General features: G+C 47.5%; 1 protein-coding gene across 1 annotated transcript in view; it reads right to left on the bottom strand.

Annotated features, from left to right (window-relative positions):
* The window catches only part of CELSR3 (cadherin EGF LAG seven-pass G-type receptor 3), a 91,606-nt gene that overhangs the window by 10,347 nt on the left and 54,355 nt on the right, over window positions 1-26,904 (bottom strand). The window contains exons 8-32 of the mRNA XM_083727099.1: window positions 26,092-26,217; window positions 25,006-25,175; window positions 24,568-24,753; window positions 24,215-24,325; window positions 23,501-23,669; window positions 23,036-23,177; window positions 22,493-22,613; window positions 20,851-21,034; window positions 19,748-19,849; window positions 18,423-18,437; window positions 14,419-14,513; window positions 12,104-12,313; window positions 10,093-10,276; window positions 9,239-9,388; window positions 8,068-8,254; window positions 7,706-7,873; window positions 6,963-7,089; window positions 6,404-6,610; window positions 5,886-6,060; window positions 5,189-5,301; window positions 4,124-4,203; window positions 3,546-3,672; window positions 2,047-2,160; window positions 1,533-1,669; window positions 644-750 (exon numbers count right to left, since the gene is read on the bottom strand). Of these exons, the coding sequence (XP_083583225.1) occupies window positions 644-750; window positions 1,533-1,669; window positions 2,047-2,160; window positions 3,546-3,672; window positions 4,124-4,203; window positions 5,189-5,301; window positions 5,886-6,060; window positions 6,404-6,610; window positions 6,963-7,089; window positions 7,706-7,873; window positions 8,068-8,254; window positions 9,239-9,388; window positions 10,093-10,276; window positions 12,104-12,313; window positions 14,419-14,513; window positions 18,423-18,437; window positions 19,748-19,849; window positions 20,851-21,034; window positions 22,493-22,613; window positions 23,036-23,177; window positions 23,501-23,669; window positions 24,215-24,325; window positions 24,568-24,753; window positions 25,006-25,175; window positions 26,092-26,217 (3,507 nt within the window). The remainder of the gene's footprint in view (window positions 1-643; window positions 751-1,532; window positions 1,670-2,046; window positions 2,161-3,545; window positions 3,673-4,123; window positions 4,204-5,188; window positions 5,302-5,885; window positions 6,061-6,403; window positions 6,611-6,962; window positions 7,090-7,705; window positions 7,874-8,067; window positions 8,255-9,238; window positions 9,389-10,092; window positions 10,277-12,103; window positions 12,314-14,418; window positions 14,514-18,422; window positions 18,438-19,747; window positions 19,850-20,850; window positions 21,035-22,492; window positions 22,614-23,035; window positions 23,178-23,500; window positions 23,670-24,214; window positions 24,326-24,567; window positions 24,754-25,005; window positions 25,176-26,091; window positions 26,218-26,904) is intronic.

Genomic DNA, 26,904 nt, shown 5'->3' with positions numbered 1-26,904 from the left:
AAATGTTTTGGTGCCACTGTCATGGACTGGTTGGATGCAAAGGAATTATGGGAATAACCAGCTGAGGAACCCCAAAGGGAAGAAGGCTCAGAGCCCAGGGAGTGGTGGTGGGACAATGATGAGTGGTCAGAGGGAGAAGACTGGGAGGAGGAGGTGTCGGAAGCTGAAGGAGCAACAGGACTATATGAGCTGGGAGAGTCTGTGTCAGACAGCAGTCCAGGATCAGAGGCAGAAGCTGAAGCAGGAGAAGAGAGAAGCTAAGAGGCAGAGATGAGTCAGGCTGGTGAAGAACCACAAGTGTCTCCCCCTCCTGCTGTGACAAGATCCCACCCACTGGTCACCCAGAACTAGAAGAGGCATGAAAAGATAAGAGAAGTTAGTTTTGCACAGGCGCAGTCTCAGATTGCTTAGGAAAAACCCTGGATGGAAGGGAACTTGCTACTTCTTCCCTTCCCTAGAAAAGTCTGCTCACTTAGTCACTTGCCCTTGTTGCTTGGTCAGTGCTCAGTATATATAAAGATGTGTCAAGATGGCATACAGCATTGGAAGATTTCTTTTTAATTTGGGATCTGGAGACACCCCTTCACCTTTCACAGCCGCAGACTTCCCCATCAGAAGCACGCCTCCTGGATTTTGGCCTTACCTGGCCCTGCGTCACGATGAAACATTGCTATGTCAAGGTCTGTTGGACCAGCATGGTTGAGCAAGTTGTTATCCAGAGCAGAGCCTTGATGCGCCATCATGTTCTCTCTGAAACTCGTAAGAGAGAAATACTCAGAACTCTCGCCTGTCTCTTCAAGTGAGAGGTCAGAAATCAATGTTGGGAAGTGCACAGTGGTAAAAAGGTTTGTTAGACAGGCCTAGTCCATGAACACCTATCATAGGGTGGAATTCAACATAGCGCTAAGGAGATTGTTCTGTCAATGCAAGCATTTCCACATGGCTGATGGAACGATCTCCCTTCTCCTCATCCCACGTGTTGTTCTGGGAGTTCTCTCAATGCTTCAGAGCATATCCTTGTGTAGTAGGGAGGAAAATTGGGGAAAGCACCATTGGGCTAGTGGGATTCCTTGCACTAGCTTCTGCTAGCAGAACTGATTAAGAATCATAGAACTGTAGAGTTGGGAAGAGACCCTGAGGTCCAACCCCCTGCAATGCAGGGATTAGTTGAATCCGGCCCATAGTAAAAGTATAGTCCATGAGCTTTGTTGCTGGCTTTAAAAATTATTATTATTATTATTATTATTATTATTATTATTATTACCTCTGTCCTGCATCAAGAGAGAAATGTGGAGGTGAGGGGTGTCATTTTGAGGGATGAGAGGGAAAGAACCATTCCGATCTGCATTGCAATTCCATTTGCTTTCATACCCAGCCTCGCAAACAGAGGAACCGCAATTAAGTCCCAGGGGCTGCTTTGGTCTCCAGCAGAAAGGCTACCCTTCTCAGCATGCAAGTGCCTATAGCTGTATGTTCTCAAGTGGTGCTGGGGGTGGGCAGCACAGAGACTCATCCTTGCTGCTGCTGCTCACCTGAGGTATCCCCGCTGGCTGGAATGGGTCCGAGCTGAGCGCACACTGCTGACAGAAGAGATGGTGGAGGCTCCCAGGGTGATACGGATGAGGCCACTCTCTTCAAAGAGCGCCGTGTTGTTGTAGGCGTTGGGACCCTGGAGTGGGAGGGAAACACACACCACAGAGTAGCCTCTCTAGGGAGAGCTTCCATGCCCACCTGTCAAAACTGGCCTGCCCAAGAGTGGTTCAGTTCTGGATTTGACCCTCAGGCTGGAAAAAGGCTCCCCCTGCCCCAGATAGACTAAAAGGACTATTTCCTTTAGAAGTAACGAGGGCAGTAGGAAGAAGGCCTGAACCCCTTCAAGGATGCACACCTGGGGTAGGCCAGGTGACTACAAGGCAGTCCTCCTGCACTTTTTGATCAAAGTGTTAAGGTCTCTTTTGGGAGAGGACAGTATCCTGGGCTTTGGATGGACCAGGTTATCCTCCCATCTCCCTTAACCCAACGAGTAAGATCAAACGCAGCTCCCACCTGACCGCTTCTGGTGGATTCCTCGCCCTGACCCTTCTTGCCAAGGCAGGCTAGTTTCCAGGCTTCCTGTACCTCCTTGTTCAGCACACAGAACAGAATCAGTACTGCCAAGCCCTGTGGGGTGATAGGGAAGAGGGGCTGTGAATCTGAAACTTAGAAATTGGTGTTATGCTGTGTCAGGCCATTGGTATTCGGACTAGAAGCAGCTCTCCAGATTTCAGGCAGCTATACCTGGAGATGCCGGGGGCTGAAGAGGAATCTTCTGTATGGAGCACATATGCTCTGCCACTGGCCAATGTGCAGTTACTGAATCTGAGCCGCAAATGCCATTTATGAGTCACCGAAGATGGACCAGGAAAGTGGGGTGCGCACCATCCACTTGTCCTGTCCTGCATGGCATATGGCAATCCAAATTCTTCCTCCTTGTTATGGAACATGCACAAAACCACTACTACATAAATGCTGAGTGTTAATGATCTAATTACCAGAATGACTGCATTAGCTTTCCGCTAGAGGGAGCAATTAGTCTCTATGTGAGCTCAAGGATAGGAAAACTCTACATAGAAGCAGGCAAATATGAATCTACACATAAACTACAGGAAGCTCTGTGAGTATAGAGATCTAACAAGACTACAGCAAATCAGAAGTACTGAAATAAGCATATGTACAGCCACCACCGAATATCTCAAAATGTCTGCAAAGTCGCATGATATTTAATTTGCCTTTAAGTAATATTTCGCAAGAATCGTAGCAAGTGAATTCTAGGGTGGTGGTAGACTAATTTCTGCTCCCCCTCTATATGTTTCACTCATTACCATAATTCCTTGCTTCCTATTTAATTTTTTTTTCATGCAAATGCCTTCTGTAAAAGTTTTAATGTATGTACTTGAAAATAGGGATGTGCAAATCTGGTCAATTTTGCATTCCCCCCAGTCTTAAATTCAGTTTGCCGCATTTTCAGTTTGCAATGTGTTTTAAGGGAAATTCCTCACATGCATTTTGTACCATTTATTTTAGCTGGAGAAATCCATGGCAAAATTTGGAAACATGCATTGTTTTGGAAAAAGTGAATTAGGTAGGTTCATATTAAAACACGAAATGTCTTGCTTCTGGACTGGAAGGGCTGCCATCATGCATTGCTTGGTATGTTAATCACCACACAGTTGCTGGCTGATAGATCGACACTTACAAAGCATGTGCAATTTACAGCAAATGTGCCAGTTGTGTTTGCAATTTATTTAGATCTGCACACCCTCAAACGTAATGTAATGGAGCAAACACACCAGATTGGCGCGTGTGACTTGATCCAGAGAAATTTGCAACCAGTTCTGTGAGTGAAGAAGGTGTAGACTTATGACTCCCAAACCACATGTGGTTCATTTGGGGGAAATGGTGAGAATTAGTTATGTTCTGAAGGATTGCTCCCACCAGAAGCCTTTGTCTGCTCCACCATATCCTGATTCCTGCCTGACCATCCTTATCCTAGTGCAGAGAGTTACCTGAAGGCTGCAGAGGACAGTGTAGAGGTAGTGGAAAGCCAGGACACTGTTGTTGACAGCCAAGAGGCCAAAGAGCCAAGCAGTGCTAATAACTAGAAGCAGAACGAAGGAGCTTCGCAGCGTCATACTGGAGAGAGATAGAGAGAGACGGAGAGAAAGAGCCATCCAGAAGGACAGACACAGAGGTTAGAATCTGTGGTTGAGCTGCAGGGCAAGAGACACTAAGGAGGGTCACAAACCCATTTCTACACAATCCAGCCACACCCATAAAATGCTCTGGGAACAGGCTCCCAAGAGGGCAACTCTTTACTGCTGAGGGCGCAGGGTGTTTCCCTAAGTCACAAAACAAGTGGCAGCAGCCAATACTAGCTGAGTACTGACAAAACTCACCACTTCTGCCTCAAGCAATTTCAGTTGTGGAGGAGGCAGACAATTTAGATGACATTTAGAAGGAGAGCATCTCAAGGCAGAGTTGACAGAAAAGTGGAAGGACACTTACGGGGAATGGAAAAGTGATGCTCAGGCACTATAGAGCATGTTTCTGTCTGAGCAGATCATTGTGATAAGTTAATACTCACAGAACCGATTTCTTCTTGGCTTCCTTCTGGCCTGGTGAGCACAGCATCTTTGCAACCAGCAGAAACATCACCCCGTTCATCTGGAAGCAGACTGGCTAGTTAGGAACAAGCACTCAAGTGGAAAACTCTGTTTTGTTTTATATTTATTGTCTATATCCCACCCTTCCTCACTTTCATGCTCTTGCTTGTCAACACTGCCCACACTGTCTTTGAGATGCTGTATTTGGTGTGCATTGCACAGCTGGCTTCACTGGACTCTGCAAAAGAAAAGCTTTGTCTCCCCTCTTCCGTCTCCTCTTCCGATTCATGGGACAGGGCAAAAGATGAGAAGATCGCCAAGGATGGGGTCACAATGCTTAAAGGCTCACAAGCCCCCAGAGTCATAAAGTGTGGAAAAGTACATGAAAGTTGAGCTGGATCAGGCCAGGAGCCCATCTGTGTCCAGCATCCCCAAACAGATGCCCACAAGAAACTTGCAAGAAGGACTTGAGCGCCAGAGCACTCTCCTCTCCTGAGGTTTCCAGCAACTGGAATGCAGAAGCATATTGCCTCTTACACTGGAGCAACAGCTGGTACCAATGATAGCCTTATCCTCCATGAATCTGTCTAATCCTCTTTTAAAGCCATCCAAGTTGGTAGCCATTACTGCCTCCTGCGAGAGCCAATTCCATGCTTTAACTATGCACTCTGGGAAGAACTACTTTCTTTTGTCTGTCCTGAATCATCCAACATTCAGCTTTATTGAATGTTCGCAAGTTCTAGTCTTCTAAGAGAGAGAGAACTTTTCTTTGTCCACTTTCTCCATGCTGTGCATTATTTTATTCACTTGTATTATGTCACATATTTCTAGAGACTGGACAGAAATGATAAAATAAGAATGAAGGGCCAAACTGGGGGGGGGGGGGAGGGAAAGGAGAGAGAGGGAAAATAAGTGCAACACTAAACATTAATGACAGGAAAAGGAAGCAAAGGTACAGCAGAATGGGGACCAAATATGCTGAACGAGGAAATGGAAAGGCTACAGCATCCTGGCAAAGAGACTGAAGAAATGTGAGAAGTGCTTACCACAATGACAACAGCAATGGGCCCTGCAAAACTCCAGATCAGTTTATCATGGATGGAAATCCAGCAGAAATCTGGATTCCCAAAGCCCTCTGGATCTAAGCCAACAGATAATCCTGTCCAAAAGGAAGGAAGAAGGTCAGCCGAACAATGTATTATGTTCTACATTCCTAGTCAATATACTTTCCACATCCTTGTAGGTCAATGTAAACCTGCTTCCTCTGTTCTCCTTTGATCTACTCAGCTTCTGATGCAATCATGAGCAGGAATGCTACAAACAGAACTCTCCAGTGGTCTTGCTTTTGAAAAGGCTTTTATACCCCAGGAGGCTCATTTCTATGACAAAGTTTGAGAGCCTCTGATCTGTGAGTCTTGCTGCTGACTAGCCACACAAAAGAAGACCTGAAGTCTTGGCTCCCCAGAGACATAGGCTTATGACTGACACAAGCAGTTACCCCGCAGCATTTCAGCTGAGCAACGGCTGTGGGAACTGGGGCGATCCACACTGCAATGCCTCCAGCTTATGCATAACGTCTTGGTCACATGGCATTGCAGAAAAGGCACAGTTTGAAGCGCTACTGTAGGTTTGTTCCAAACTAAGCACATTCTGCATGTCAATTGCCAGGATACATTTCTTTCTAGAGGCAGAGAGAGAGGGGGAAAAAGGAAACCCTCACTTCCTAAACACATCTGCACTTACCAGTGATGATGGCAGGGACGCCCCAGCCAATGGCGTAGTAGAACCTCATCGCTCCATAGTTGATGTTGCGGGCCTCCGTCTGCATGCGGTAGATGTGGAGGCCTTGCACAAAAAGCCACGCAAAAGTCGAGAGGAAGAAGTAGTGGAGCAAGATGGCAATCACAGTGCAGAAGAACTGAAACAAGCAAGAGCACCACAGTTCAAAGACTTCCTCTAAAACAGCACGAGTAGCTTGCTCCTTATCTGAAACTAATATTTTACAACATTTCCCTTTATTGCTTCAGGAGCCCAAGACATTCTGTGGCCTAAGGCAAAGCACAAGATGCCTCCTCCAAAATTCCATGTGCAGGAGCTGACAGGTTTGGCAGCTGAATCTTATTTCAGTACTGGCACTGGGACAGTGTCCTAGACTAAGAGCAGCAGTCTTAGTTGGGGGGTGCAGACCGTGTGGCACACATAGCTCTAAGCCTCCAAACATGCTGAACCTAGGACTTGCCTCTTGCTCCTCCTCCTCTCACCTGGTTTTCAGTGCGGTTGATGCCCAAGAGAAAGAGCAGCTCGGAGAAGAAGAGGGTGACCGAGATGTTGCAGTGGATTCCCCGCGTGTTGGACCTGAGACCTTTCAGGCATATCAGGAAGGAGAAGGCCAGCAGCAAGAACAGAAGGGAGAGGGACACCAAGGAATAGGTCACAATGGCCAAAGTCTCCAGGTCACCTTCCAGTTGCTGCAAGGAGAAACCAAAGGCAAAAGGAGAAAGTCAGAGAAGGAAGCACACAGTAACCTGATGGGCATGTTAACACCAAGCCATGGTTTATTAACCATGGTTTACTAAATGCCAACAACACTCTTGTGGCTCCATGGTGTTTCCTTGCCAGCCACTCCTGGACATTAGACCTCCCACTCATTCCCTGCTTTATACAGTGCACATGAGCAAACAAACATGGCTGTCTCTGACACATCTAGTTTGGTCTTTAGTGATACCAAGGCCCACTGTTTTGCTTTTTACCCCTGGCCTCTCTGATCACATCTCACTTATCACTTTCTAGGTCTTGCTGTGACCTTGTCATCAGAATTACCTCTCGGTGGGAGCTGTCCATCAGGACCCCAAAAGTGCCAAACTGGGAGCAATGGCAGCGAACGTGTGTGGCGTTTCGATAAACAAGATCACAGTCCCGTGCTGTCCAGAAGCCAGTGGGCTCAATCCTGCAGTCACAAAGAAATCCAAAAGAGAGGCCTCAAAGGAAAGAGTCTTCAAGGTGACATTTTCTTTTATAGGCAGGCATGAGGATACTCACTAAGGATCTATGAATTATGCTTGAATTATTGACCTTTTCGGGTCAGACTCAGGTCCATTGATTTTAATGCATTTTCTCTGAGTATAACTAACAATAGCTATCACCCTATATCTTTAAGTTACTATGGAGGGTGCCTGTGAATGGAATTCTGCGTGGCATTGAGGTGAACAGTCCATCAATGCAAGGATCTCTTTTTGTGCCATGGAATCTACCCCCACCTCTTCCCTGCACACACACCCTAAATCTGTTCTAGGGTTCCCCCCAATGTTCTGGAGCAGATTTGGGGATGGCGCAGGGTATGTGCAGGGGGAGGAACACCTAACTGTGAAAACAGAAGTTGTTCCACATGCACAATTATTTACTTGAAGACCGCTAATTGTATTTATGCTTTGAATAATTTTTATGCCCATCATGGAATCCATTGGGCAAAGGGTGGCTTAGAAGCATTTCAAATGAATAGGGCCTCAAAGTAAAAAAGGAAGTGAAGGATGGCTCCCTGGGAAAGAGGCAGCAAAGCAACTTACTGGCTGGAGTGATTCCACTGGACACAGAGGGGCTTGCTGCGGTTGGCTGTCTCCAGCAGGCGGAATTCTAGCACTAACGGGGTTGCCAAAGTGCTCTGGAGGAAAGTGTGGTTGCTGAAGACAGACACGCTCACTATGGGGGAGTTCATAACAGGGTTTTTGGGCAGCCTGCAAAGAACAAAGGCAGCTTGTTACTTGATGCCACCTGGCAACACCACTGCGCCCAGACTGGTCCATGCAATGGGAGAGTGGGCTATTGCTGACCAATCCTCGACAAACTGTTTATGGTCCATTCAAGTCGGAGTCGTAGGACTTGAGATGGTAGCAAAGAGCCCAGAAGAGGAGTAAGCAATGAGTGGTACCTGAGATTGCGCCGATCCACCTGGTAGCGGGCAGGAAGAAGTCCTCCTAGAGTACGGTAAATTATGAGGATGAGGATGGTTACAGCAGGCTCAGGTTCTGGCAGGAAGTGCTTGGGAGGGGAGGTTTCCACAGTGTCATTGGTTTCACTGTTTACCAGTGTCAGTGCTGCTGTGCTGGGAGCTGGAGCTGGGAAGGCAGAACAGGAAGGAACCAATGGTATTTCTGCTGTGCACCGTTTTGAGGCAGGACAGAAGAGGAGAGAGGTGCCTAGCATTGTAGTGGTATCATCTCTCAAGTTCTTATACTTTGACTGAGCTGAGTCCATTGAGCCCAACAGGCCAATCCTTTGAAGCAGAAGGAAATCCTTCCCTCTTCAACACAGGGGTATGGAACCTATTTGGCTCAGCAGGCCAGATATTTATCTCCCTCTAACCCCAGGAGTGAATTCTTGACAGATGGGCGAGATCACACACCTGTCAATCATCTGACATCATAGTGACACCAAGTGATTGACTAGTGGGTGGTCCTGACCACTTGTCAAAGTCAACCAGCAGGGTAGGCACGGGGTGATAGTGACCAAGCAGCATTGAAACCCCCCAACCAATCACCTGATGGGCAGAGGGTTCAAGTCTGCTTTCTTCAGGCATTGACCATCAACCCCTTCCATCTGCCAATATCATCCACCCATTGAGCGGAGATAATCTGATTAACAAGGTGTGGTTTCACAAAAACAGCAACATGGGCCAAACTCGAATCCCTGGTGGGCCAAGATAAGCCCATGGGCTAAAGGTTTGCCCCTGTCCCAAAGGAGAGCTGTCTTTTTGTTGCTCAGAAGGTGCTGCTTCCCACCAGAAACATCTCCTGGACCTTTATCTCATGAGAAGCAAAGGGCTTCTTCTGTTACAAAGCCAACTGATCACAAACTTCTAACAATGCTTCAAGTAAATTAAACAGTCCTTCTCCAAGGCTCCAAAAGAAGAACGGGAAGCTCTCCGAGGGGGTTCCAGCCATGAGACATCCGTGTGCACTTTGCTCTTTCCTCACAGCACTGCCCAAAGGAACATAAATGGGTGCCCAGTGCAACCTGAATGAAGCATGCTGGGAAGGAGGCAATCACTTCTTGGGTTCTTGGTTACCTTGGTCTGGGCCTGGTGGAGCTCAGTCACTTACCTTCCACTTTGTGGGGTGTAAGGACTGAGAGGGGAAGCACGACGTGGGTGTGTGGGTCCCACATGACCTGGCCACGGAAGAGGGTGCTGTGATATCGGGGGTAACGCCTCCTGAAGTGGGTGTGGTTCTCCATGCGGTCAATGCTGAGCACTGCATGGAGGGGGAGAGAGAGAGAGAGAGAGAGAGAGAGAGAGAGAGAGGAGCAGATATGAGGTATGAGTTGGCCTACCTGAGTGAATGATGAGAAATGAAAAGGGCCCCTTGGCCAGAGAGATGCTTCCAGCTTCAATGGAAAATCATGCATAAGGATCAAGTAAGGCACAAATATGCTGGCTTATGTTTACTGGTGGAGCATGTTTGATGCTCTCAGAGCTACTTTCCACAGTGGTTTCTAGTAAATAGATGTGCACGGGCAATGTAGTCATAGGCATCTGTTTGTAAGAGAAGGCCTGCTTTGGGAGGTTTCCTGCCCAACTGCAGAAAACATACTTGTATTACTTCTGCATGCATGAGGCGTGAAGCACCTACATGGGACGAAGCCAATGGCTTGCCAACACTTGCCCACAAAACTTAAAAGGAACAGTGTAAGGCAGGCCAAGAAATGCATTCACACCTGACCTCCCACTGGTGTGGCATTCTAGCAGTCCTCTCCCCCCGTGCTGCCTTGCCCCCACGATTGAGCCTGTGCTACTCCAGCTTCTACCCCAGAAACCCAACACATCCTCAGCAAGCCCATGGCTGCCTGCAAGCCAAGAGTTCACAGATGATGGTGCAGATCATACAGACCTTCAGGGTGGTCAGTGAGCTGCTTGCGGTCTTCCAGCAACGCCCCCTCACGCAGTGCTTCTACTTACCAATATTGGGGGTCACCACGCCAACAGGGTTGAGGTAGGTGAGTTTCATGTTGCTGGCCAGTGTGCCCGTGTACTCTCTCAGCTGTTCCATCAGTCCTGCGCTGCTGTGGTCGTTCTGCAACAATGCTTCCCAGTGCTCTTGGTTATCTAAGGCCAGCACTGAGCTGCCGGCCCGCAGCAGGTTCTACAGGGCAGAGATCAAAGGTGGAACATCAGAGGACGTAAAAATCCTCCTCGTACAATGGGCTGCATCCAACTCAGTTCTACTTAGAGTAGACACAAAGAAATTAATGATCCTAAGCAAGTCATGTCTATTAATTTCAGTAGATCTGCTCTGAATAGGACTCGCGTGGGACACAACCCCACTGTCTTTTAGAAGGCTGCAGTTTCCAGAACTATTTGGCTTTAAAATCATTTATTTCATTTGTAGCCCACCTTTCTTCCACGATGGAGCCCAGGGGAGCATACATTGGTTCCCAGGCAATCTCCCATCCAGGTGCTGACCAGATGGGGAAAGGCTGTATCTCGGTGGCTGAGCACATATTTTTAATGAGGATGGTCTCAGGCATCTTAGTCTTAAACTAAATGGGTACATGGATCTTTTAGGTGGGAGGCTAATCACAGAAGAAAGGTAACAAGCTGCCTTTTCAAATCAGGCACTTCTTCTTGTCTAGACACCTGCCTCAAGAATCTATTAGAGGCTACTTGTTTTGAGGCTTTTGGAAACTGCAGACAGTAGGTGCAAGAGGCTTTATTTCAGAATTATACAAGTGTTGTATAAGGTGGATTTGGGGTGGAGGGAAGACCCGGGTAAAGAGGGGGCAGAGGAGGGGTGGCTGGATATTTGAAGAGCAAATGCTTCTGATCAGAGTATTTTCCTATAAGCCTGTGAGCAGATGGGTATACCACACAGGAACCAATTAAAAGTATGTGTAGAAAGGGCAATAGGAAATGTGGGAAAGGTTGTGAAGAAAATAAGATTATTTTCTCATGTGGCAGTCGTGCAAATAAATAAAACAGCACAAGGGAAAGGGGGGTTTGGATAAAACGAAACAGGTGAGAAGAAATAAAGGGCCTCTAGATTCACAAGTTATCCCATTGAAATGGTTGTTTGAAAGAAACATTGCTGCCGTGAGAAAATGCTTGCAGATAAGGTGCACACAGTGAAAAGAAAGAAAAAGAGCACTTGTGGAAACTTGGCACTTTGCTCCAAAACTCCTAATGACCACCCCCAATGGCTTCATATAGATGCTAAATAACATTGGGGACAAAATGGTGCCCTCTGGAACCTCTGTGCTGCGGGTACAAAGGGCATTCCCCAGAGTTACCCCCTGGTCTTGAACATGCTGGTGGAAGAGGAACCACTGTAGTACTCAGATACCTACCCCAGAAGTTGACGCAGGAGGGCACCATGGTCAAGGGTATCGAAGGCAATAGCATAATGTGATAACATTGAGGAAGCACTGTAGTATAACCAATGAAGCAGAACGGGTAAGTCCAGTGTAACTCCATCCTAGTATATGCAGTTGTGTACACCTCACTTGGCTGGCGTTACTGCACTGCAAAATTCACACTAGCACGAATTTCAGTTTGCGTATTGTTTTGAAAAGCGCTGATTAGGTATATTCCCCTTGAAATGCAAACTGAGTCAAATTGCTCCCCCTATATCCTTACCTACAGCTAAGCCATCTTTGCTCAAGACGTTTGAAATATCTTAAATCATTTTTATTGTAAGCTGCCCAATCTAGAGATAGAGTAAGTAAATAAATAAGCAAGCCCTGTAGCATGAGCGTAGCAGGTAGGAAACGTCCTGTTATGTTTTGTGTTTCTTTGGCAGCATCTTCTGTGATCAGCTTCATAGAGAAAAGCATCTAAGCCCAGCGACTCCCCCTGCCACCCACTTCCTTGAGGATTCTACCTGCCAGTAGGATGGAAGAGCAGCTTCCTTGCGGCCTAAATCCCCCTCATCCATGTTCCCAGCATGCTCAGTAACCAGAAAAAGTCCCCTCACCTCATTGAAGTGGGCATCCTGGGTGGCTGTCAGGCCAAAGCCATGCTGCCTGCTCTCAAACGCCATCAAGTGGGACAAAAGGCGATAGGTGATGTGAACGTCATTGCCAAAGTAGCGCTCCATCTGATCGGTCACTGCCCGCAGTTGGTGGGCCAGCTTCTTGGCTTCTATGGTGTTCAGTTCCGTCTCGTTCCTTTCCAGACCTTCCAGCTACCAACACAGAAAACAAGGGAGGTGTGTGTGTGGGTGTGGGGGGGACCATGCAGTGCCTCTAGGAACTGAAACATAGCTCCTGTTTTTAAAGAGGTGCAAATCACATGGAGAGGAATGGGGGTTCTTATGTTGCTGATGAAGTGGTGGGGATTAGGGACCACTGGAAACTGTGAAACAGAACTAGCTAGAGGTGAAACTGCCACTGTGTCCATGGCCAAAATCTAGTATTTACTGTGTCAATGAAGGAATGAGAGAAGAGAAACATCCAGTTAACAGATGGCTCTGATATTTAATCCCCTGGGGGAAAAGGAAGCAGAAAAAGAGTGTGTATCTGAAGAAGTGTGCATGCACACGAAAGCTCATACCAAGAACTGACTTAGTTGGTCTTTAAGGTGCTACTGGAAGGAATTTTTTTTGTTCAGAAAAAGAGAGAAAGAGAGAGGATTTTATGGTAAAGCAATAAAAAAGGTAAAGGTAAAGGACCCCTGGACGGTTAAGTCCAGTCAAAGGTGACTATGGGGTTGTGGCGCTCATCTCACTTTCAGGCTGAGGGAGCCAGCGTTTGTCCACAGAGAGCTTTCTGGGTCAAGTGGCCAGCATGACTAAACTGCTTCTGGCATAATGGAACACTGTGACAGAAACCAGAGCGCATGGAAACACCATTTACCTTCTAACCACAGTGGTACCTATTTATCTACTTGCACTGGTGCGCTTTCGAACTGCTAGGTTGGCAGGAGCTGGGATAGAGCAATGGGAGCTCACCCTGTTGTGGGGATTCGAACCACCGACCTTCCGATTGGCAAGCCCAAGAGGCTCAGTGGTTTAGACCACAGCGCCACCCACATCCCTATCTCTTAATAATATATAACCCTTAACACTTGCCAACATTTATCCTCAAATTTCTGTACTTTATCCCCACCCTCACCCTGCTTTTCTCTATGAAGGAGCCATATGGATCTTAGGTAGAACTACCTATGCTAAGTTTCTTTACCATGTCTGGTGTATATGATGTCATGTAAGCAGGATGTGTAACGGCATTTGTTTCTACAGTATGATGGGAGCAGATTCCCTCTTATTGATAGGGTGGTAAAAAAGGTAAAGGTACCCCTGCCCGTACGGGCCAGTCGTGTCTGACTCTAGGGTTGTGCCCCCATCTCACTTAAGAGGCCGGGGGCCAGCGCTGTCCGGAGACACTTCTGGGTCACGTGGCCAGCGTGACAAAGCTGCTCTGGCGAGCCAGCACCAGTGCAGCACACGGAAACGCCATTTACCTTCCCGCTATAAAGTGGTACCTATTTATCTACTTGCACTTAGGAGTACTTTCGAACTGCTAGGTGGGCAGGAGCTGGGACCGAAAGACGGGAGCGGGGATTCGAACCGCCGACCATGCAATCGGCAAGCCCTAGGAGCTGAGGTTTTACCCACAGCGCCACCTGCGTCCCGCTAGGGTGGTAGAAGCATCTATCTAAGTATTTGGCTATGAGGGAGGAGCCTCACTGCAGAGAGATGGGGTGGGCAGAAGCTGCTCATTCTGCTTTCCTAACGTTCAATTAGCTGCCTCTTCTAATTCCAGGCAACTCAACTGAGTGGTGATTGATCGGACTGGATGGCACACAGTTTATGGCCTAGTCAGTTTCAGCCCTAAGGGGAGGTTTTGCACTTTGAATGCCCTCGATGGGCTACTCAATTTAGTCAGACCTCAGCATCCTTTATGCTTCAGAAGTTATTGCTGTACCAGCCGCTGCTTGCACTGTCACCTTTGTTGTGGGTCAGCAGAATCAAACCAACAGATTCGGTGCAGGCTTTTTGCAGGAACAAGTTCAGAGTCATTGCACAAAACAGGCCAGGAAAGTTTGAAAACCACTGTTTTAGCATAAACGTAGGCATAACACTCGGGAGAGAAGCCATGCACTGCTGACAACATTCATTCTGAAGCAGGCTGTATGTGTGCAGCCCATAACACACATTATCTGCTGTGCAGACATACTAGGGCAGTCAGCGTAGGCTTTGCACAGATACTGTGTTGCTTATGCAGCTCAGAAATACCAAAACTGTGAGCCAAGCAAAGCCCACCCAGACAGGAGACAGACAGAGAGGGTTACCAATGCTGAGAGCTCCTTAAAGGCAGGTGATGTGCAGTTGAAGAGATCAGGTTCCAACCAGCCTCTTTCCTCATCACAACGCCGAACTGCTGCACCTTAGAGAAGGAAGAATGCCTAAGTTAAGAAATGAGTGACTGAGGAGGACATTCCCTGCTGTTGCTGCTGCCTCCTACTAAGAGATTGTCAGGGCAACAGCATCATGTCAGGTCAGGCTCACTGAAGAAAGCATTGGCAATACCATCAACACAGAACACCAGCATCAGTGAGGGAACAGATTCAGAGGAGGCTGCACAGACCCTACATTAGCATTTGCTAAGGTCACCACCCCGATTTGACATTCACAAATTTGAATTTTGTGAGAGTCCCCCCAAATGCTGGGGTTAACTGTTTTCAGGCTAGGCCTGAGAGAACTCACCAGTCACAGATTCTCTGCCATGTATCTAGCACATCACATGATATTTCAGTTACCCCATGAATGGACAGATAAAAGCTTTTGAAGGAGAGGGGTAAATATTATGTTGTGCAAACCCTTATCAAGCTCAAAAACAATTTCTGATTTGTAAGACTTTCTGGACTACCGTAAGAGTCACTTGAGATGACTCCACAAAGAAGGATCAATACACAGCTAGAGCAAATCAGAACTGATGTAGAATTAAAATTTCATTGGGCAAGCTAATATAGCTCATTATCAGCCTCTGGCTGAATGCAGTCTTTTCTGTTTTTTGCCTTGTGCACTCCTGAGAATGAACCATCTCTCACTGTACGCCTGCAGAGCTGATCAAACGAGGGGAGGAAGTTTTGAATCATGATAATGATTTGTCAAGTGCTACTGGGAGGGACAACTGCTCTCCAAACCAAGATTGCAATTTTTTATTTTTTTAAAAAATAAAAACTGGGTTAGTTCTCATACAGACATCCAGCAAGTTTGACCAACTGGTTGTATGGGACTTTAGCATGACTAGGTTTCTCTGGATTGGGGCAAGATTTTATTCCTTTATCAATTATGTTTGCAGAACTGATGCTTCTTTGACAGTGACACATTTGATAAGGAAAGTTGGGGAGGACTCCAGAGGGTAGGAGGCATGTACAAACATAGGGAGAAGGAAGGAAGAGCTGAGGATCTGAGTGAAGCATGAAAGATCCACACCCAGGACAAGTGGGGGTGGGGATCCCTCGCCAAACCTCTTTGGGGAAAAGGCAACAGCTCAGTGGTAGGACATCTGCTTTGCATGCAGAGGATTTCAAGTTCAATTCCCAGCATTGTCAGGTAGAGCCGAGAGATTCCCCTGTCTGAAATCCTGGAGAGCTGCTGCCTGTCAGTGCAGACAAAACTCTGAGCTAGATAGGCCAAAGTCTAGACTCAGAGCAAAGCAGTTTTCTATGTTCCTCTTAGATTCTGAGTGACAGCCAGATCAGAGGTTACAGGCAATTGTCTAATTTGGAGAGACAAAACCGGAAGATGACGGAAGAGGCTACATGGACAATTTGGAGCAGAAAAACGCCATCTTTCCTCCACTGTTTCTCCGCTCCACATCACCTCCTCCACATCACAAGCCATTTTTCAGTGGGGAGGAGAGGTATGTTTGGGGCAAAGTACACATGTTTGCACATAATGCCTGGCTTAGCCCCGACACGCCACCTGCATGTTTTCAATTTTTCTGCAACCCAAAGGGCTAAAAACTTGCATGTTTTAAGTCAAAGAAACGTGACAATCCCAAATTGTGTTTAAGCCACAGAACACTGCACTGGAGCGCAAGGTCCCAGCATTTGTGGCACCAATCCCAGCCATGCAGCTTTCTAGAACACTTGAATGTCACCAGCATCACAGAAAGCCAGAAGGCCCACACTACCAATATCTATACAGAAATGATATAGATATCTAGTGGGAGCATTAAGACACCCTTAATGCTATATTCCATATCACAAACAGCACTGACACCATTATCAGCATGACCTGCACCATCTGCCATCCTCACCGGTGGCACTAGAAGTGTGTTCAGCAATGACCTGAATGGGAAAGACATCAGCAAAGTAACAACAGCTGTGATCTCTAATAGTTCAAAAGCATGGCAGGTGAATCTGTCATCTTCGCTGCTTTACAAATGGGGAGGGGAAATGAAGTTGTGGCAGGGCCAGGATTACGTAAATCAATGCTGGAGTCAAACGAATGCTGCTCTTTAGCAAGTATGGGCTTCTATATCTGAGCTGAGAACTCCTGTGTTGAACAGAGTGTCCACCGTCCAATCAACTGAGATACCCCAGGCAGTTGCTAAAGCTTCCACAGTGGACGGCTACCCATTCTGCTAGCTCAAGATTCTAGGCTCAATCCTCCACACTTTTTGTTAAACGCTGTCAGGGAGAAGGTCTGGGAAAGTTCTTTCCAAGGGCTAGGATATCATGTGCCTGTAGGGCCAGCTATTACGACAGGCTGTATGGCCAAGACTGGACTGCTCCCTAAGTCACCCAGTTTTTGAACATATATAACCATCTTCCCTGAATCAAGATCTGGGGGAACCTGTCCTGAGTTTCAGCAGCAGCCAGAATTACAGCAATGAATGTCTGGCCCTTGTGCCAGTCCCCAGCCCCTTCACAGAGCAGTGTAAAAAACTACCTGTAAGAAACTGAGGGGAAGCATCAAGGAAAAGGTTTGAGCAGTTAATCATGCAAGGCTCTTGAGGTTAAACAACAATATCAAGAAAGCAATTGGCCTGCCTGAAGCATAAGAACTAGAATCCAAAGATTGTACATGTGGTGTTATAAGGTGGGGTAGAAACTGAACTTACTCCACAGTAGAAAATGTTGCACGTGAATATAAGTCTGCATGCAGCCAAACCCTCTTATTGCACAATTCAATGCCTTTCTTTCCTTTTCCTCTTTATTAGAAAGTGGCACCCTGGGCTGCTTTTTGAGATGTGCACCTAAGACATTTAAGCAGACACAGATGGAGGCTGGTGCCCATTGGGAGGGATAGGGTGGAAAGCAGGGAGGCAACACTACATGGAACCACAGCCAATGATAGATGGAGCCTGCTCTGGTTTTGTCCCTATCATCCTCCACCTTGCTGAATTCTACAAGAGCAAAACTGAGACTAAGGAGGAGCATGCTGACAGCCAGTGACACCCCCTAAACTAGTTGTAAGTAAGGAGGCAAGTACGTGGGGGCAGGCTAAGGGCAGGCAAAGTTTGGTGGGGTAGTGTCCCATCTGCCCAATGGACCAGCCTCCACTGGCATATACCTAAAAATGTGAAGGGTGAATGCAGCAACTGAGGGTCTGCGAACATGTGTATTTATGTATCTTCATCCGGTGAGCCAGGACTGGCTGCATCTCCTTGCTGAGAGCACACTTGGTAAAACATGTGGCATGGCCAAGACAATAATTAGCAGAAAGCAAGAAAGCCAACACAGCAGGCAACAACCAAGCCGATTTCTTATGTTCGTACTAGCTTTTGCCAACACGTGCTCCATCATCATCATCATCACCATCACCACCATCACCATCACCACCACCACTATTATTATTATTATTATTATTATTATTATTATTATTATTATTATTATTTACTGAAACTGAGAGGTGGAAAGCAGGCACAGTCTACACCATTGGCTGTGCTGGCATTCCACCTCTCAGTTTCAGGGCTCATTGGTTGGTAGGGATGGTTGAGGAATTGCTCATAATTCCTAAGAGAACATCAAGGCAGTAAGCAGAAGCGGAAGCAGGTTATACAAGCGCAGAGGGAGTGGGAGGAAATAAAAAGGGGGAATTGCAGGCCATTTTCTGCAGGTTAGTGTCTGGTGAAAGGCAAAGAAGCTGAAGGTTCAGGCAGGATTACAAGGAAATCAGGGCCAAGCAAGGCATGGACGATAGTGCCAGCAGCCCTTGCAGCTGATGGGGAAAGTGTGGGGTCCAGCGGTGTCTCAAGCAGGAAGCAGGGAATGGAGAAGCCACACAAAGCAGCCCTTATAAAGCAGGTGAGGGGAGGAAAAGAGACAGCAATAGGCCTTACCTGCACCCCGCAAACCTGCACAGGTGGAAGAGAAAGAAACGTAGAGAAAAGGGACAACATTAAAAGTTCTAAAGCAATGCTAATGCACTGTGAGTTTCCCAGGACAGAGTCTCTGCTGAAAGGCAACCGTGCAGAAGGTTCCCACTCCTGTATGTGTATCGATCCTCGAAACTTATCCAAAAAGTGTATTTACCACAAAACTTATATGTACCACAAAACTTATCCAAAGAGTATATTTGGATTCAAGCAAGCAATGGCTTAAACAAAACAACGGTGCGACTCCCCCGCCATCTGTAAACATTCCAAGGCAACCCATCTCCTTGAGCCTAAAAGACACTTCCCCAAATCATTCTGTCAAATGCTGTGCCTTGATCCGAGTATCTATATGTAGGAATGGATGGGACTGCCCAATGCCCTGCAACCCACTCCCCCACTAAGGACGACAATAGTACAAGGCGGTGCTAGAACTAATAGGTGAGAATAGAAGGGTAGCACATTTCGGATTAAACTTGAGGAGAAACCTCCTAGTGGTAAGAGCTTCCTAGTGGACAGGTTGCCCCAGGAGATGATTGGCTCTCATTTGCTGGAAGTATTTATTTGTTGATCAGATAAATAGTTGTGCTAGTGCAATGGGGCTTCCTCCCTCTCTTCTCCCCTGTGCCACCCATGCAGCCCCAATTTGGCCCCCTCAAAGCACCACACGGGGGGGGGGGGGAGAGGAGAGATTGTTCTGTAGGGCAAGCAGAAATGCTTGCACTGACTAGTGATCTCCTTAGCACCTCTTTGAATTCCACTCTACATCTCTCACCTTTCCACCCAGTGGTGATCAAGAATTCAAAGGCAGTAAAAAACACTAGAACAGCAACAAAAGTACAAAGGAAAGCACAGCAATAAGAAGGCTAAGATAATGCAAAACAACCACCACCTGTTAAAAGCAACATCAATATATTTACAAATCAGCTTGACGGGGATGCTATGGAGATTTCTGCACTGAGCCAGGGGTGGGCTGGAGGATCTCCAAATGTCCCTTCCAACTGAAAAATCCTGAACCCTGGCAGCATCACCAACACATTTCTATTTACTGTCAGAAATAGTCTATTGCCAGGACAACAAACATCTTTGAGCCTACTTCAGAAGGCCCAATTTCGTCAAAATCTTATTGATGACAATGGCTCCCAGAAATCAGCTAGGACAGTGTTGGAAAAAAGAAGACAGAAAAGATATGACTTAGAAGGGGGACTAGCAGTGACTTGGGTCTGCTGAAACCAAACAGGACAGATCCAATCTGTCCATAAAGTCATTGCCCTGCAAGTGGAAACACTTACCCAGTGAACCTTTGGGACAAGGCACCACAGCTGTCAAGCCAAACTTGGTTTGAGGCCACCACACCCCAGATTTCAAGGATTTAGGACATGCATCGTAGAGCACTGTGAAGCCAAACACAGAAACATAAGTCACAGGGAATCTAAGGTAGGGGTTTTATTCCACACAATTCCTTGACTGAAGACAGGGAGGCCTTCGAAGAACTCTCAAAACTGATCAGTGTAACATTGAATAAAATAAAACATTGTCTAAAATGAAATTTCAGTTTTCAATGGTATTTAATAGCTTATAAAGCACAAAAAAGGAACCTAGACCACAAAACTACAGAGGCAGCAGATTTTATGCGCATACAGTGGCCTTGTGAGAAAAATCTAAAATTACTGCGGGGGATGATACAACTCATTAAAGAAATATTAGGCTGTGAACTGCTGAAGGGGCCCAGAGGGGCAACTTCCAAATACTTTGCAGCATAGACCCGAGTTGTGTGATACAGAATCTGTGCAGAGTTGTGTTCTGCTTTCATATAGTACTACAGCAGCAGTGACCAGGAAGCCTCTATGACTGATAAATGTCTCAAAGATGGCCATGCTAACTAATTATGTTAAAATAAGGAATGAATAAAGGTGGGAAGGTTGGCTCATTGGGAACGAGATGATTTGCATTTAGTTCTGGAACAAGAAATGTAATGATCCAGTTCAGATTTTTTCCCATGTTGCCTGTACTGTGAATTGTTTGTCTTTCAGCTTAAGCTGCCATCTTCCATGAAGTTTCAGTGCTGAAGCTGCTCTCATGAAGAACCCCTCTAAAGCACCCTGAGTTTACTCTCTCATCAACTTACGACAAAGCCATCGGCGAATGAGAGGAGAGACATATCCCCCCTGCCAAAAATTGGGGGAAATGACTATTCCCCTCAAATTGGCTGTTACATTCACCTGACACCCCCCCCCCCCATTTATTTGGACTTCCTGAAGGGCCAGAAGCAAAAACGGGCAGAGCAAGCCCAGCTCTGGGGAATGGGCAGCTACAGGTGGAGCAATCTCCCCAGTTTGACAGGGGAGACGGGAGGCTCCCTCAGAATGGTTTAGAAACGTGGACGCCTACTCACCCTGGCACCCGCTGGGTGTCACCTCGGCAAAAGGGCTGTCGCAGCTGTTGCACTGCCGGCCGATCACGCCAGGCCTGCAGTGGCACTGGCCCACTTCCTGGTCGCAGGAACGGGAGGAGGAGCCGATGGGGTAGCAGTCACAGGGGAGGCAAGTGTCGCTCCCTTTGGGGCGGTAGTGGAACTCCTGTGGGGAGAAGGGAGAGGGGCAGGGGAGGCGGTTAGAGAGCTGGGTCGCAGGAGGAGGAGCGGGGCAGCAGAGGGAGCGAAGGGCAAACTGTGGGCAAGAAGGGAGGGCCGACATAAGGGAGCCCAACAAAACAAGCAGGAGAAAGGGAGCAGGGCCTGGTGGGACAAAGAGAGGAGCACTGTTAGGGCAGCAGAAAGCAGAGGCTGACCCAGCCCAGTCCAGCCAGTCAGTCAGAACAGGGAGATTCTATACGGTGTTTCTCCAACTTGGGACCTGGCTGTTGTTGGACTACAACTCCCATCATCCCAATAGTCCTGCTAGCTAGTGATCAGGGGTGATGGGAGTTGTAGTCCAACAATAGCTGGAGACCCAAGTTGCAGAAACACATAAGCTGTTCCTGACTCCCAAGCCTGGTACCGGCAGCCAGTCAGCTTGGGGACACTGGTTCAGGGTCCCAGGGGCTCAGAAGCTTCCTTTGCCAAGCTGATCCAGCTATGCTGCTGGGCCCTGCCCCAGGCAGCTGCTTTTGAGTGAGAGCCAAACTTGGCTGCACAAGTAGGTGTGAGTGTTAGTAGGAGGGTGGCATTGGCAGCACTGTATCAGCCCTGCTTCCTCCATTCCAGTGCTCCCAAAGTGCTTTTGGCCGTCTGATGATGCAGGGCCCTCCCAATCCACCATGCCTAGTAGGTGCCAGGGTGAACAGCAGCTTCTCAGTTCCCTTAAACAGTCTCTATCCTGGTTCAAGCACTATTCCTAAGCCTGCAGCGTTGGGTTCGGGTCAAGGAGTGATGTCCTGATAACAGGCAAGAAGGCAGGCAGGGACAGGTATGGAGAGAACGAAATGGAGGACTCTTGCCAGGTGGCGCATAGAAACATAGAAATGGAAGGAACCACAAGGGTCATCTATTCCAACCTCCTGCAATGCAGGAAACTTTTGTCCAATGTGTGGCTCAAACCCATGACCCTGAGATGAAGAGTCTCATACTCTACTGTCCCAGCAATCACACAATTTCTATTGATTTATTTCCCACCTTTCCTCCAAGAGGCTCAAGGCTGGTATACATAGTTCTTCTGATTCCTCCCACCAGCCATTTATCCTCCCAACAATCCTGCAAGGTAGGCTAGACTGAGTGAGATTGACCAGGCTAAGATCACCCAGGGAGCTTCATGGCTGTGCAGGGATTTGAACCCTGGTCATCTCAGGTCCGAGTCTAACACTCTAACCGCTATGCTACACTGGGTAAGAACACCTGAGAACAAAAACTGGAAATGCATGAGAATGAATATCAAGGTGAGGTTTACATTCCCATAGCTCGGTGCAAGCATTATGACATTGCAGAGGGTTGAAAGGCTATATTGCGGGTGGTGGGCAAAGTGAGTCAAGTGCTGCCTCAGATTGTAAGGGGAGCAGAACCCCAAAACATTTCACAGAGAGAAAGAAAGCTGTTTTCTTACCTTACAGCGACATTGCCCATTGGTCTTATTACAGTCTGGGTCAAATCCTTTGGCCGCATCGCAGTTGCAGGGCCCACATGTTGGATTCCCCCACCAGCCCTTGGGACACTGCTGATCCATCCTGCAGGGGGGAAAGTCAGATGGATCCCTGATGTTATACATCCATCACAGCACAACAGCCATCTTTATCAGTCTTCCAGGAGCTTGATCACCTTCTTGGTTTTCCTCTCTTCCCCAAATTGCATAAATGCAGGTAGGGGCTGCCGGCCACCTGCCTTGGTAGGTCACGAATTGTGTGGCCTGCCCCATCTCACACTGATACGCTCAGATCACCTCACTGCTAATTAGCCATGTCCAAAGTAAGCTGCCAATCAACTCTACTGGGAGGAACAAATGGATGCACAAAGAACGAAATTCTCTGGTTTTTCTCCTCAGTGGCCTATCTGTTAAAGACTGGAGTGGAGGAAACCAAATGAATAGGGAAAAGAGCTTTACCTAGGCCCATGGGATGTTGAGAAGTATGGGAGCAGTCCTGGATCTCACCTGTGCTCACAATATTGCCCAAAGTGATTCTCTCCACATTCGCAGACATAGCCATGGGGAGCCCCAGGCTTCCGCCGACACACTGACTTGTTCTTGCAGGGGTTCAGATGACAGGCGTCAACGCAGTTGGCACCATAGTAACCTGGAAGGATAGGTTAGAAGTAATGTTCTAACTGAACCCAGAGAGTTTATTAAGGTGGAGTGGATCGCAGTGCCAAGCCCTTATCAATTCTCTCTTTCACCCACCCATCCAAAAAGAAAATCCTGCAACAGAAGAAGCCAAAGGCTATGATCTGCTTGAATACACTTTTGGCTGAAAAAAATGGCTTATTTGATCACTGAATTGAGAAAGACACCCCCCCCCCGCCTCCACACACACACACACACACACACACACACAATGACTGGGCAGCTTGTGAAAATCATGGGCAAGTGAAGGATCTGTGTTGCTTGTGCATCTCCTACCTGGCTGGCAGACGCAAGTGTAGCTTTGCCACTTGTCCTGGCACAGACTGTTGGCAGGGCAAGGGTTGGAGTCACAAGGGTTGGGCACAGTACATCCTGCTTCCACGTTCAGAGCACTGCTGGGCTTGGGTAATGCCATCCCCGTGGCTGTGTCACCCAGGCGTACTCCCTGAAAGCCAAGTGAAAGGGGTATTATACAGGATCTCTTTAGGAAAGCCAGTGGACCATTTGGCCAGCCTCTCAAGCGACTCTTTTATAAAATTGCCCAGTAGCCTTTGCCAAGCTTTCCTGATATTTTCTCTTCCCTTATTACCAACTATTCAGGTGTCCTATAGAAAGCCGCCCCACCACTTCTGCCCACAAAGAGTGGCAGTCCCTGCAAGGGAAAAAATCTGTGGCTTGCGTCACGTCCGTACTATAGATTTAAAGCACTCTTACCCCACTTTAACAGTCATGGCTTCCCCCAAAGAACCCTGGGAGCTGTAGTTTGTTAAGGATGCTGAACTCACAAATATTCAATTTCCAGCACTCTTAACCAATGAAGGTCCCCAAGATTCTCTGTGACTGTTAAAAGTGGTAGAGTGATGCTTTAATGTACGGTATGGATGTGACCTTTGTGTTTCTTTGTTTTCTTAAATCTCCCATTTGTGAATACTGCCTGTCACAGAATCAAAACGGAGAAGGTTTGACATTTGGAAAATTGCCGGGACTTACCTGGATGCAACCCTCCAAACCGTGATGCACTTTACCAGACTCCAGGATTCCCCCAACATGGAGATGCTTCACTTTCAGGCCATGTAGCTCATTTCCAACAACTACAGTGTCCTGAGAAAAGAAACCCAACCAATAGCAATTTCATACTTTACATGTTCTCTATGTGTTCGAAAAAGAAGCTCTCAGTTACAAGGCTGGAAGAGACCATTAGTATTGGTCATATAGAGAGAGAGAGGGAGAGAGAGAGAGGGAAGCAGGCAACAAGGTTCTGTTAAGAACACTCAAAAGGGTGGAAGAAGACTCACAAAATGTGGATCATTTGGGGATAATGTGCCCCCAACTTCAGGGCTCACCTGATAAAAGCCAAAGTCCAGGTTGAGGGTGATGATGTAACGTGTCTCTCGACCACTCCGGACGTCCTGTAGCTGTAGCTGGAGGTCGTGCCACGTCCCATCATTCAAGTGCATCTGATCCAGGAGGAGCTTGGTGGTGCGTCCAGAGCCCCTGTTCACCATGAAGGAGAGCAGGCCGGAGTCCAGCTAAAGAAAGGGCAATGTTAGAATGGAGCAAGTTCTACCCAGGGAGCAAGACAGCTCAGAGCGAGGCTGGTAAGAGATGGGTCCAAGGGAGATTTCCAAAGGCCAGAGAAGCCTGGAGGCTGGAAGGTCACAGTCAGCCCCTGAGCTACATGAGCTTTGGTTTTACAGCTTTGAGTGGAACGAATACCTGTCACAATGCTCACAGCACAGAGTGGAAGCAGATGATAGGCTTGTGGGTACTGGGAACGGTACCTGGCAGAGTATGGTGGTGTACTGGCCAGCATGGGCCTGAAGCAGCACTCCGTTCAGTTTGCGTGTCCGGAATGCCAGGCCCATATACCAGGGGGTGGAGATCTTCACTTCATTCTTGAAGTCCCAGAAAAGGATGCTGTTGCCACGGAAATGGTGAGGGTGATGCATGGCTGGAAAAGAAAAGAGGAGCATCAGAACAGATGCTGGAGATCAGAGCAGTGTGATGAACATGGCTGTCAACTTTTCCCTTTTCCTGCGAGGAATCCTATTTGGAGTAAGGGAAATTCCCTCACCAAAAGGGAAACGTTGACAGCTATGGTGATGAAGCTTGTGACGGGAGATGCCCCAAAGCCCCCCTTGCTTCCTTCACTTCAATGACTTTTGTGCCATTTTGTGCCAAGGAAATGCCCCTGGATTCGGCTGGGGAGAGGAGCTGGAGGTTTAATCTCACTTAAAATGCAGAGGAGTGGACACACTGTGCAGAAGGAAGGCAAGCAACATGACCAGATGACAGGTCTAGCAGGTCTGGGCCAAACACTTGAGAACTGCAAATTTCGATGATTCTACAGACTGAAAAAACATTCGAGGGCTGGATTTTCCCCCCAGCTAAGTGTTAGAGCATGTGCTTTGCATGTAGGTTCAATCCCATGCATCTCCAAGTTGGGCTGGGGGAGACCTTGGTCTGAAATCCTGAACGGTTGCTGCCAGTCAGTGAGATAATACTGAGCATGATGGGCCAATGGCCTGGCTCAGTCAAGCCTATGTTCCTCTGTGAAATTGTGCTTTTCTCTTCAACATCCTCAAAACTGATGCCTGATTCTTTCCTGACCAGCACTCACATGCAGTTTAAATGGGAAAGTCACAATTTAGATATACATATGTGCACTATAAGGCAGTATGTTTTGACACTGAATACTAAACGTACTATCAGTTTTGCCTGACTTTCCTTGGGAAACCACATCCCCTTCCAACAGAACCTTTCCAAGGCCAAAGTGTTGCGTTTCGTTTTGACCATACCTCTTGGCTTGCACTCCCATGACAGTCCCGGCCACCCCTTCCACATGCCTTTCACAAAGTTACACTCACCATGCCTGCACTCCTTGCCTCCAAAGCCTACTGGGCATTCGCAGGAGAAGGAAGACCAGCCCACAGTGCAGGTGCCACTGTTCTTGCAGGGGTTGGAATCACAGAAGGAGTGCTTGGCATGGCAACCTGGGGACATTGCAGATGGACAGCACAAGTGAGGACAAAGGATGTTACTTGGAATAGCTTCTTCTTTGGCTTCAACTCCCAACTTTCCTAAACTATGATAACAGGCCCTCAAAGTTGAACATTAACAATAGGCAGGAACATCTCCCGATGCTATCAATTTCCTCATTCAGCCCTTCAAGCACTGCCTTTCTTCACAATGTCTGGAAGCTGCAGCAGACACCAAGAATGGTCCTCTCCAAGTCTCACCTTTCCCTCTGGAAATGCCTTTCTGGTTAGGCACAACAAGTATGAAGTCCCCAAGAAATCCACAGTGGAAAGACTGATTTGGGATGGTGACCTAAGGATACAGAGCCTTTCCCATTAGGTCAGTGGTTTGGGTCTGGCCTACATCCTGCCCGGGCAATGAGAAAGCAGAGGTGCCCCTATTAGTATTATAATCATAGCGTCAGCCAAATGGTCATGCACGTTCGTTAGATAAAACAAAGGGCCAATAAACATACAGGGCTGAACCTCTCTTCTTCCAGGAGTCTTGCCAGAGCTGCAAAAGAGAGGGCCAGCTGGTACTGGTGCAGCCTATGGTATAATTAAAACAATGGCCTGGTTCCCTGAACCATCAAGCCAACTATAGCCAAGCTCTTTGCAACACTGCAATGGAAGGCAAGGATGATATGGGAGAGGAATGAGCCA

This window comes from Podarcis gaigeae, assembly GCF_964106915.1.
Source record: "Podarcis gaigeae genome assembly, chromosome: 2".
Lineage (NCBI taxonomy): Eukaryota > Metazoa > Chordata > Lepidosauria > Squamata > Lacertidae > Podarcis > Podarcis gaigeae.
Note: the sequence above shows the minus strand (reverse complement) of the source record. Positions and strands in the feature narration are given on the sequence as shown.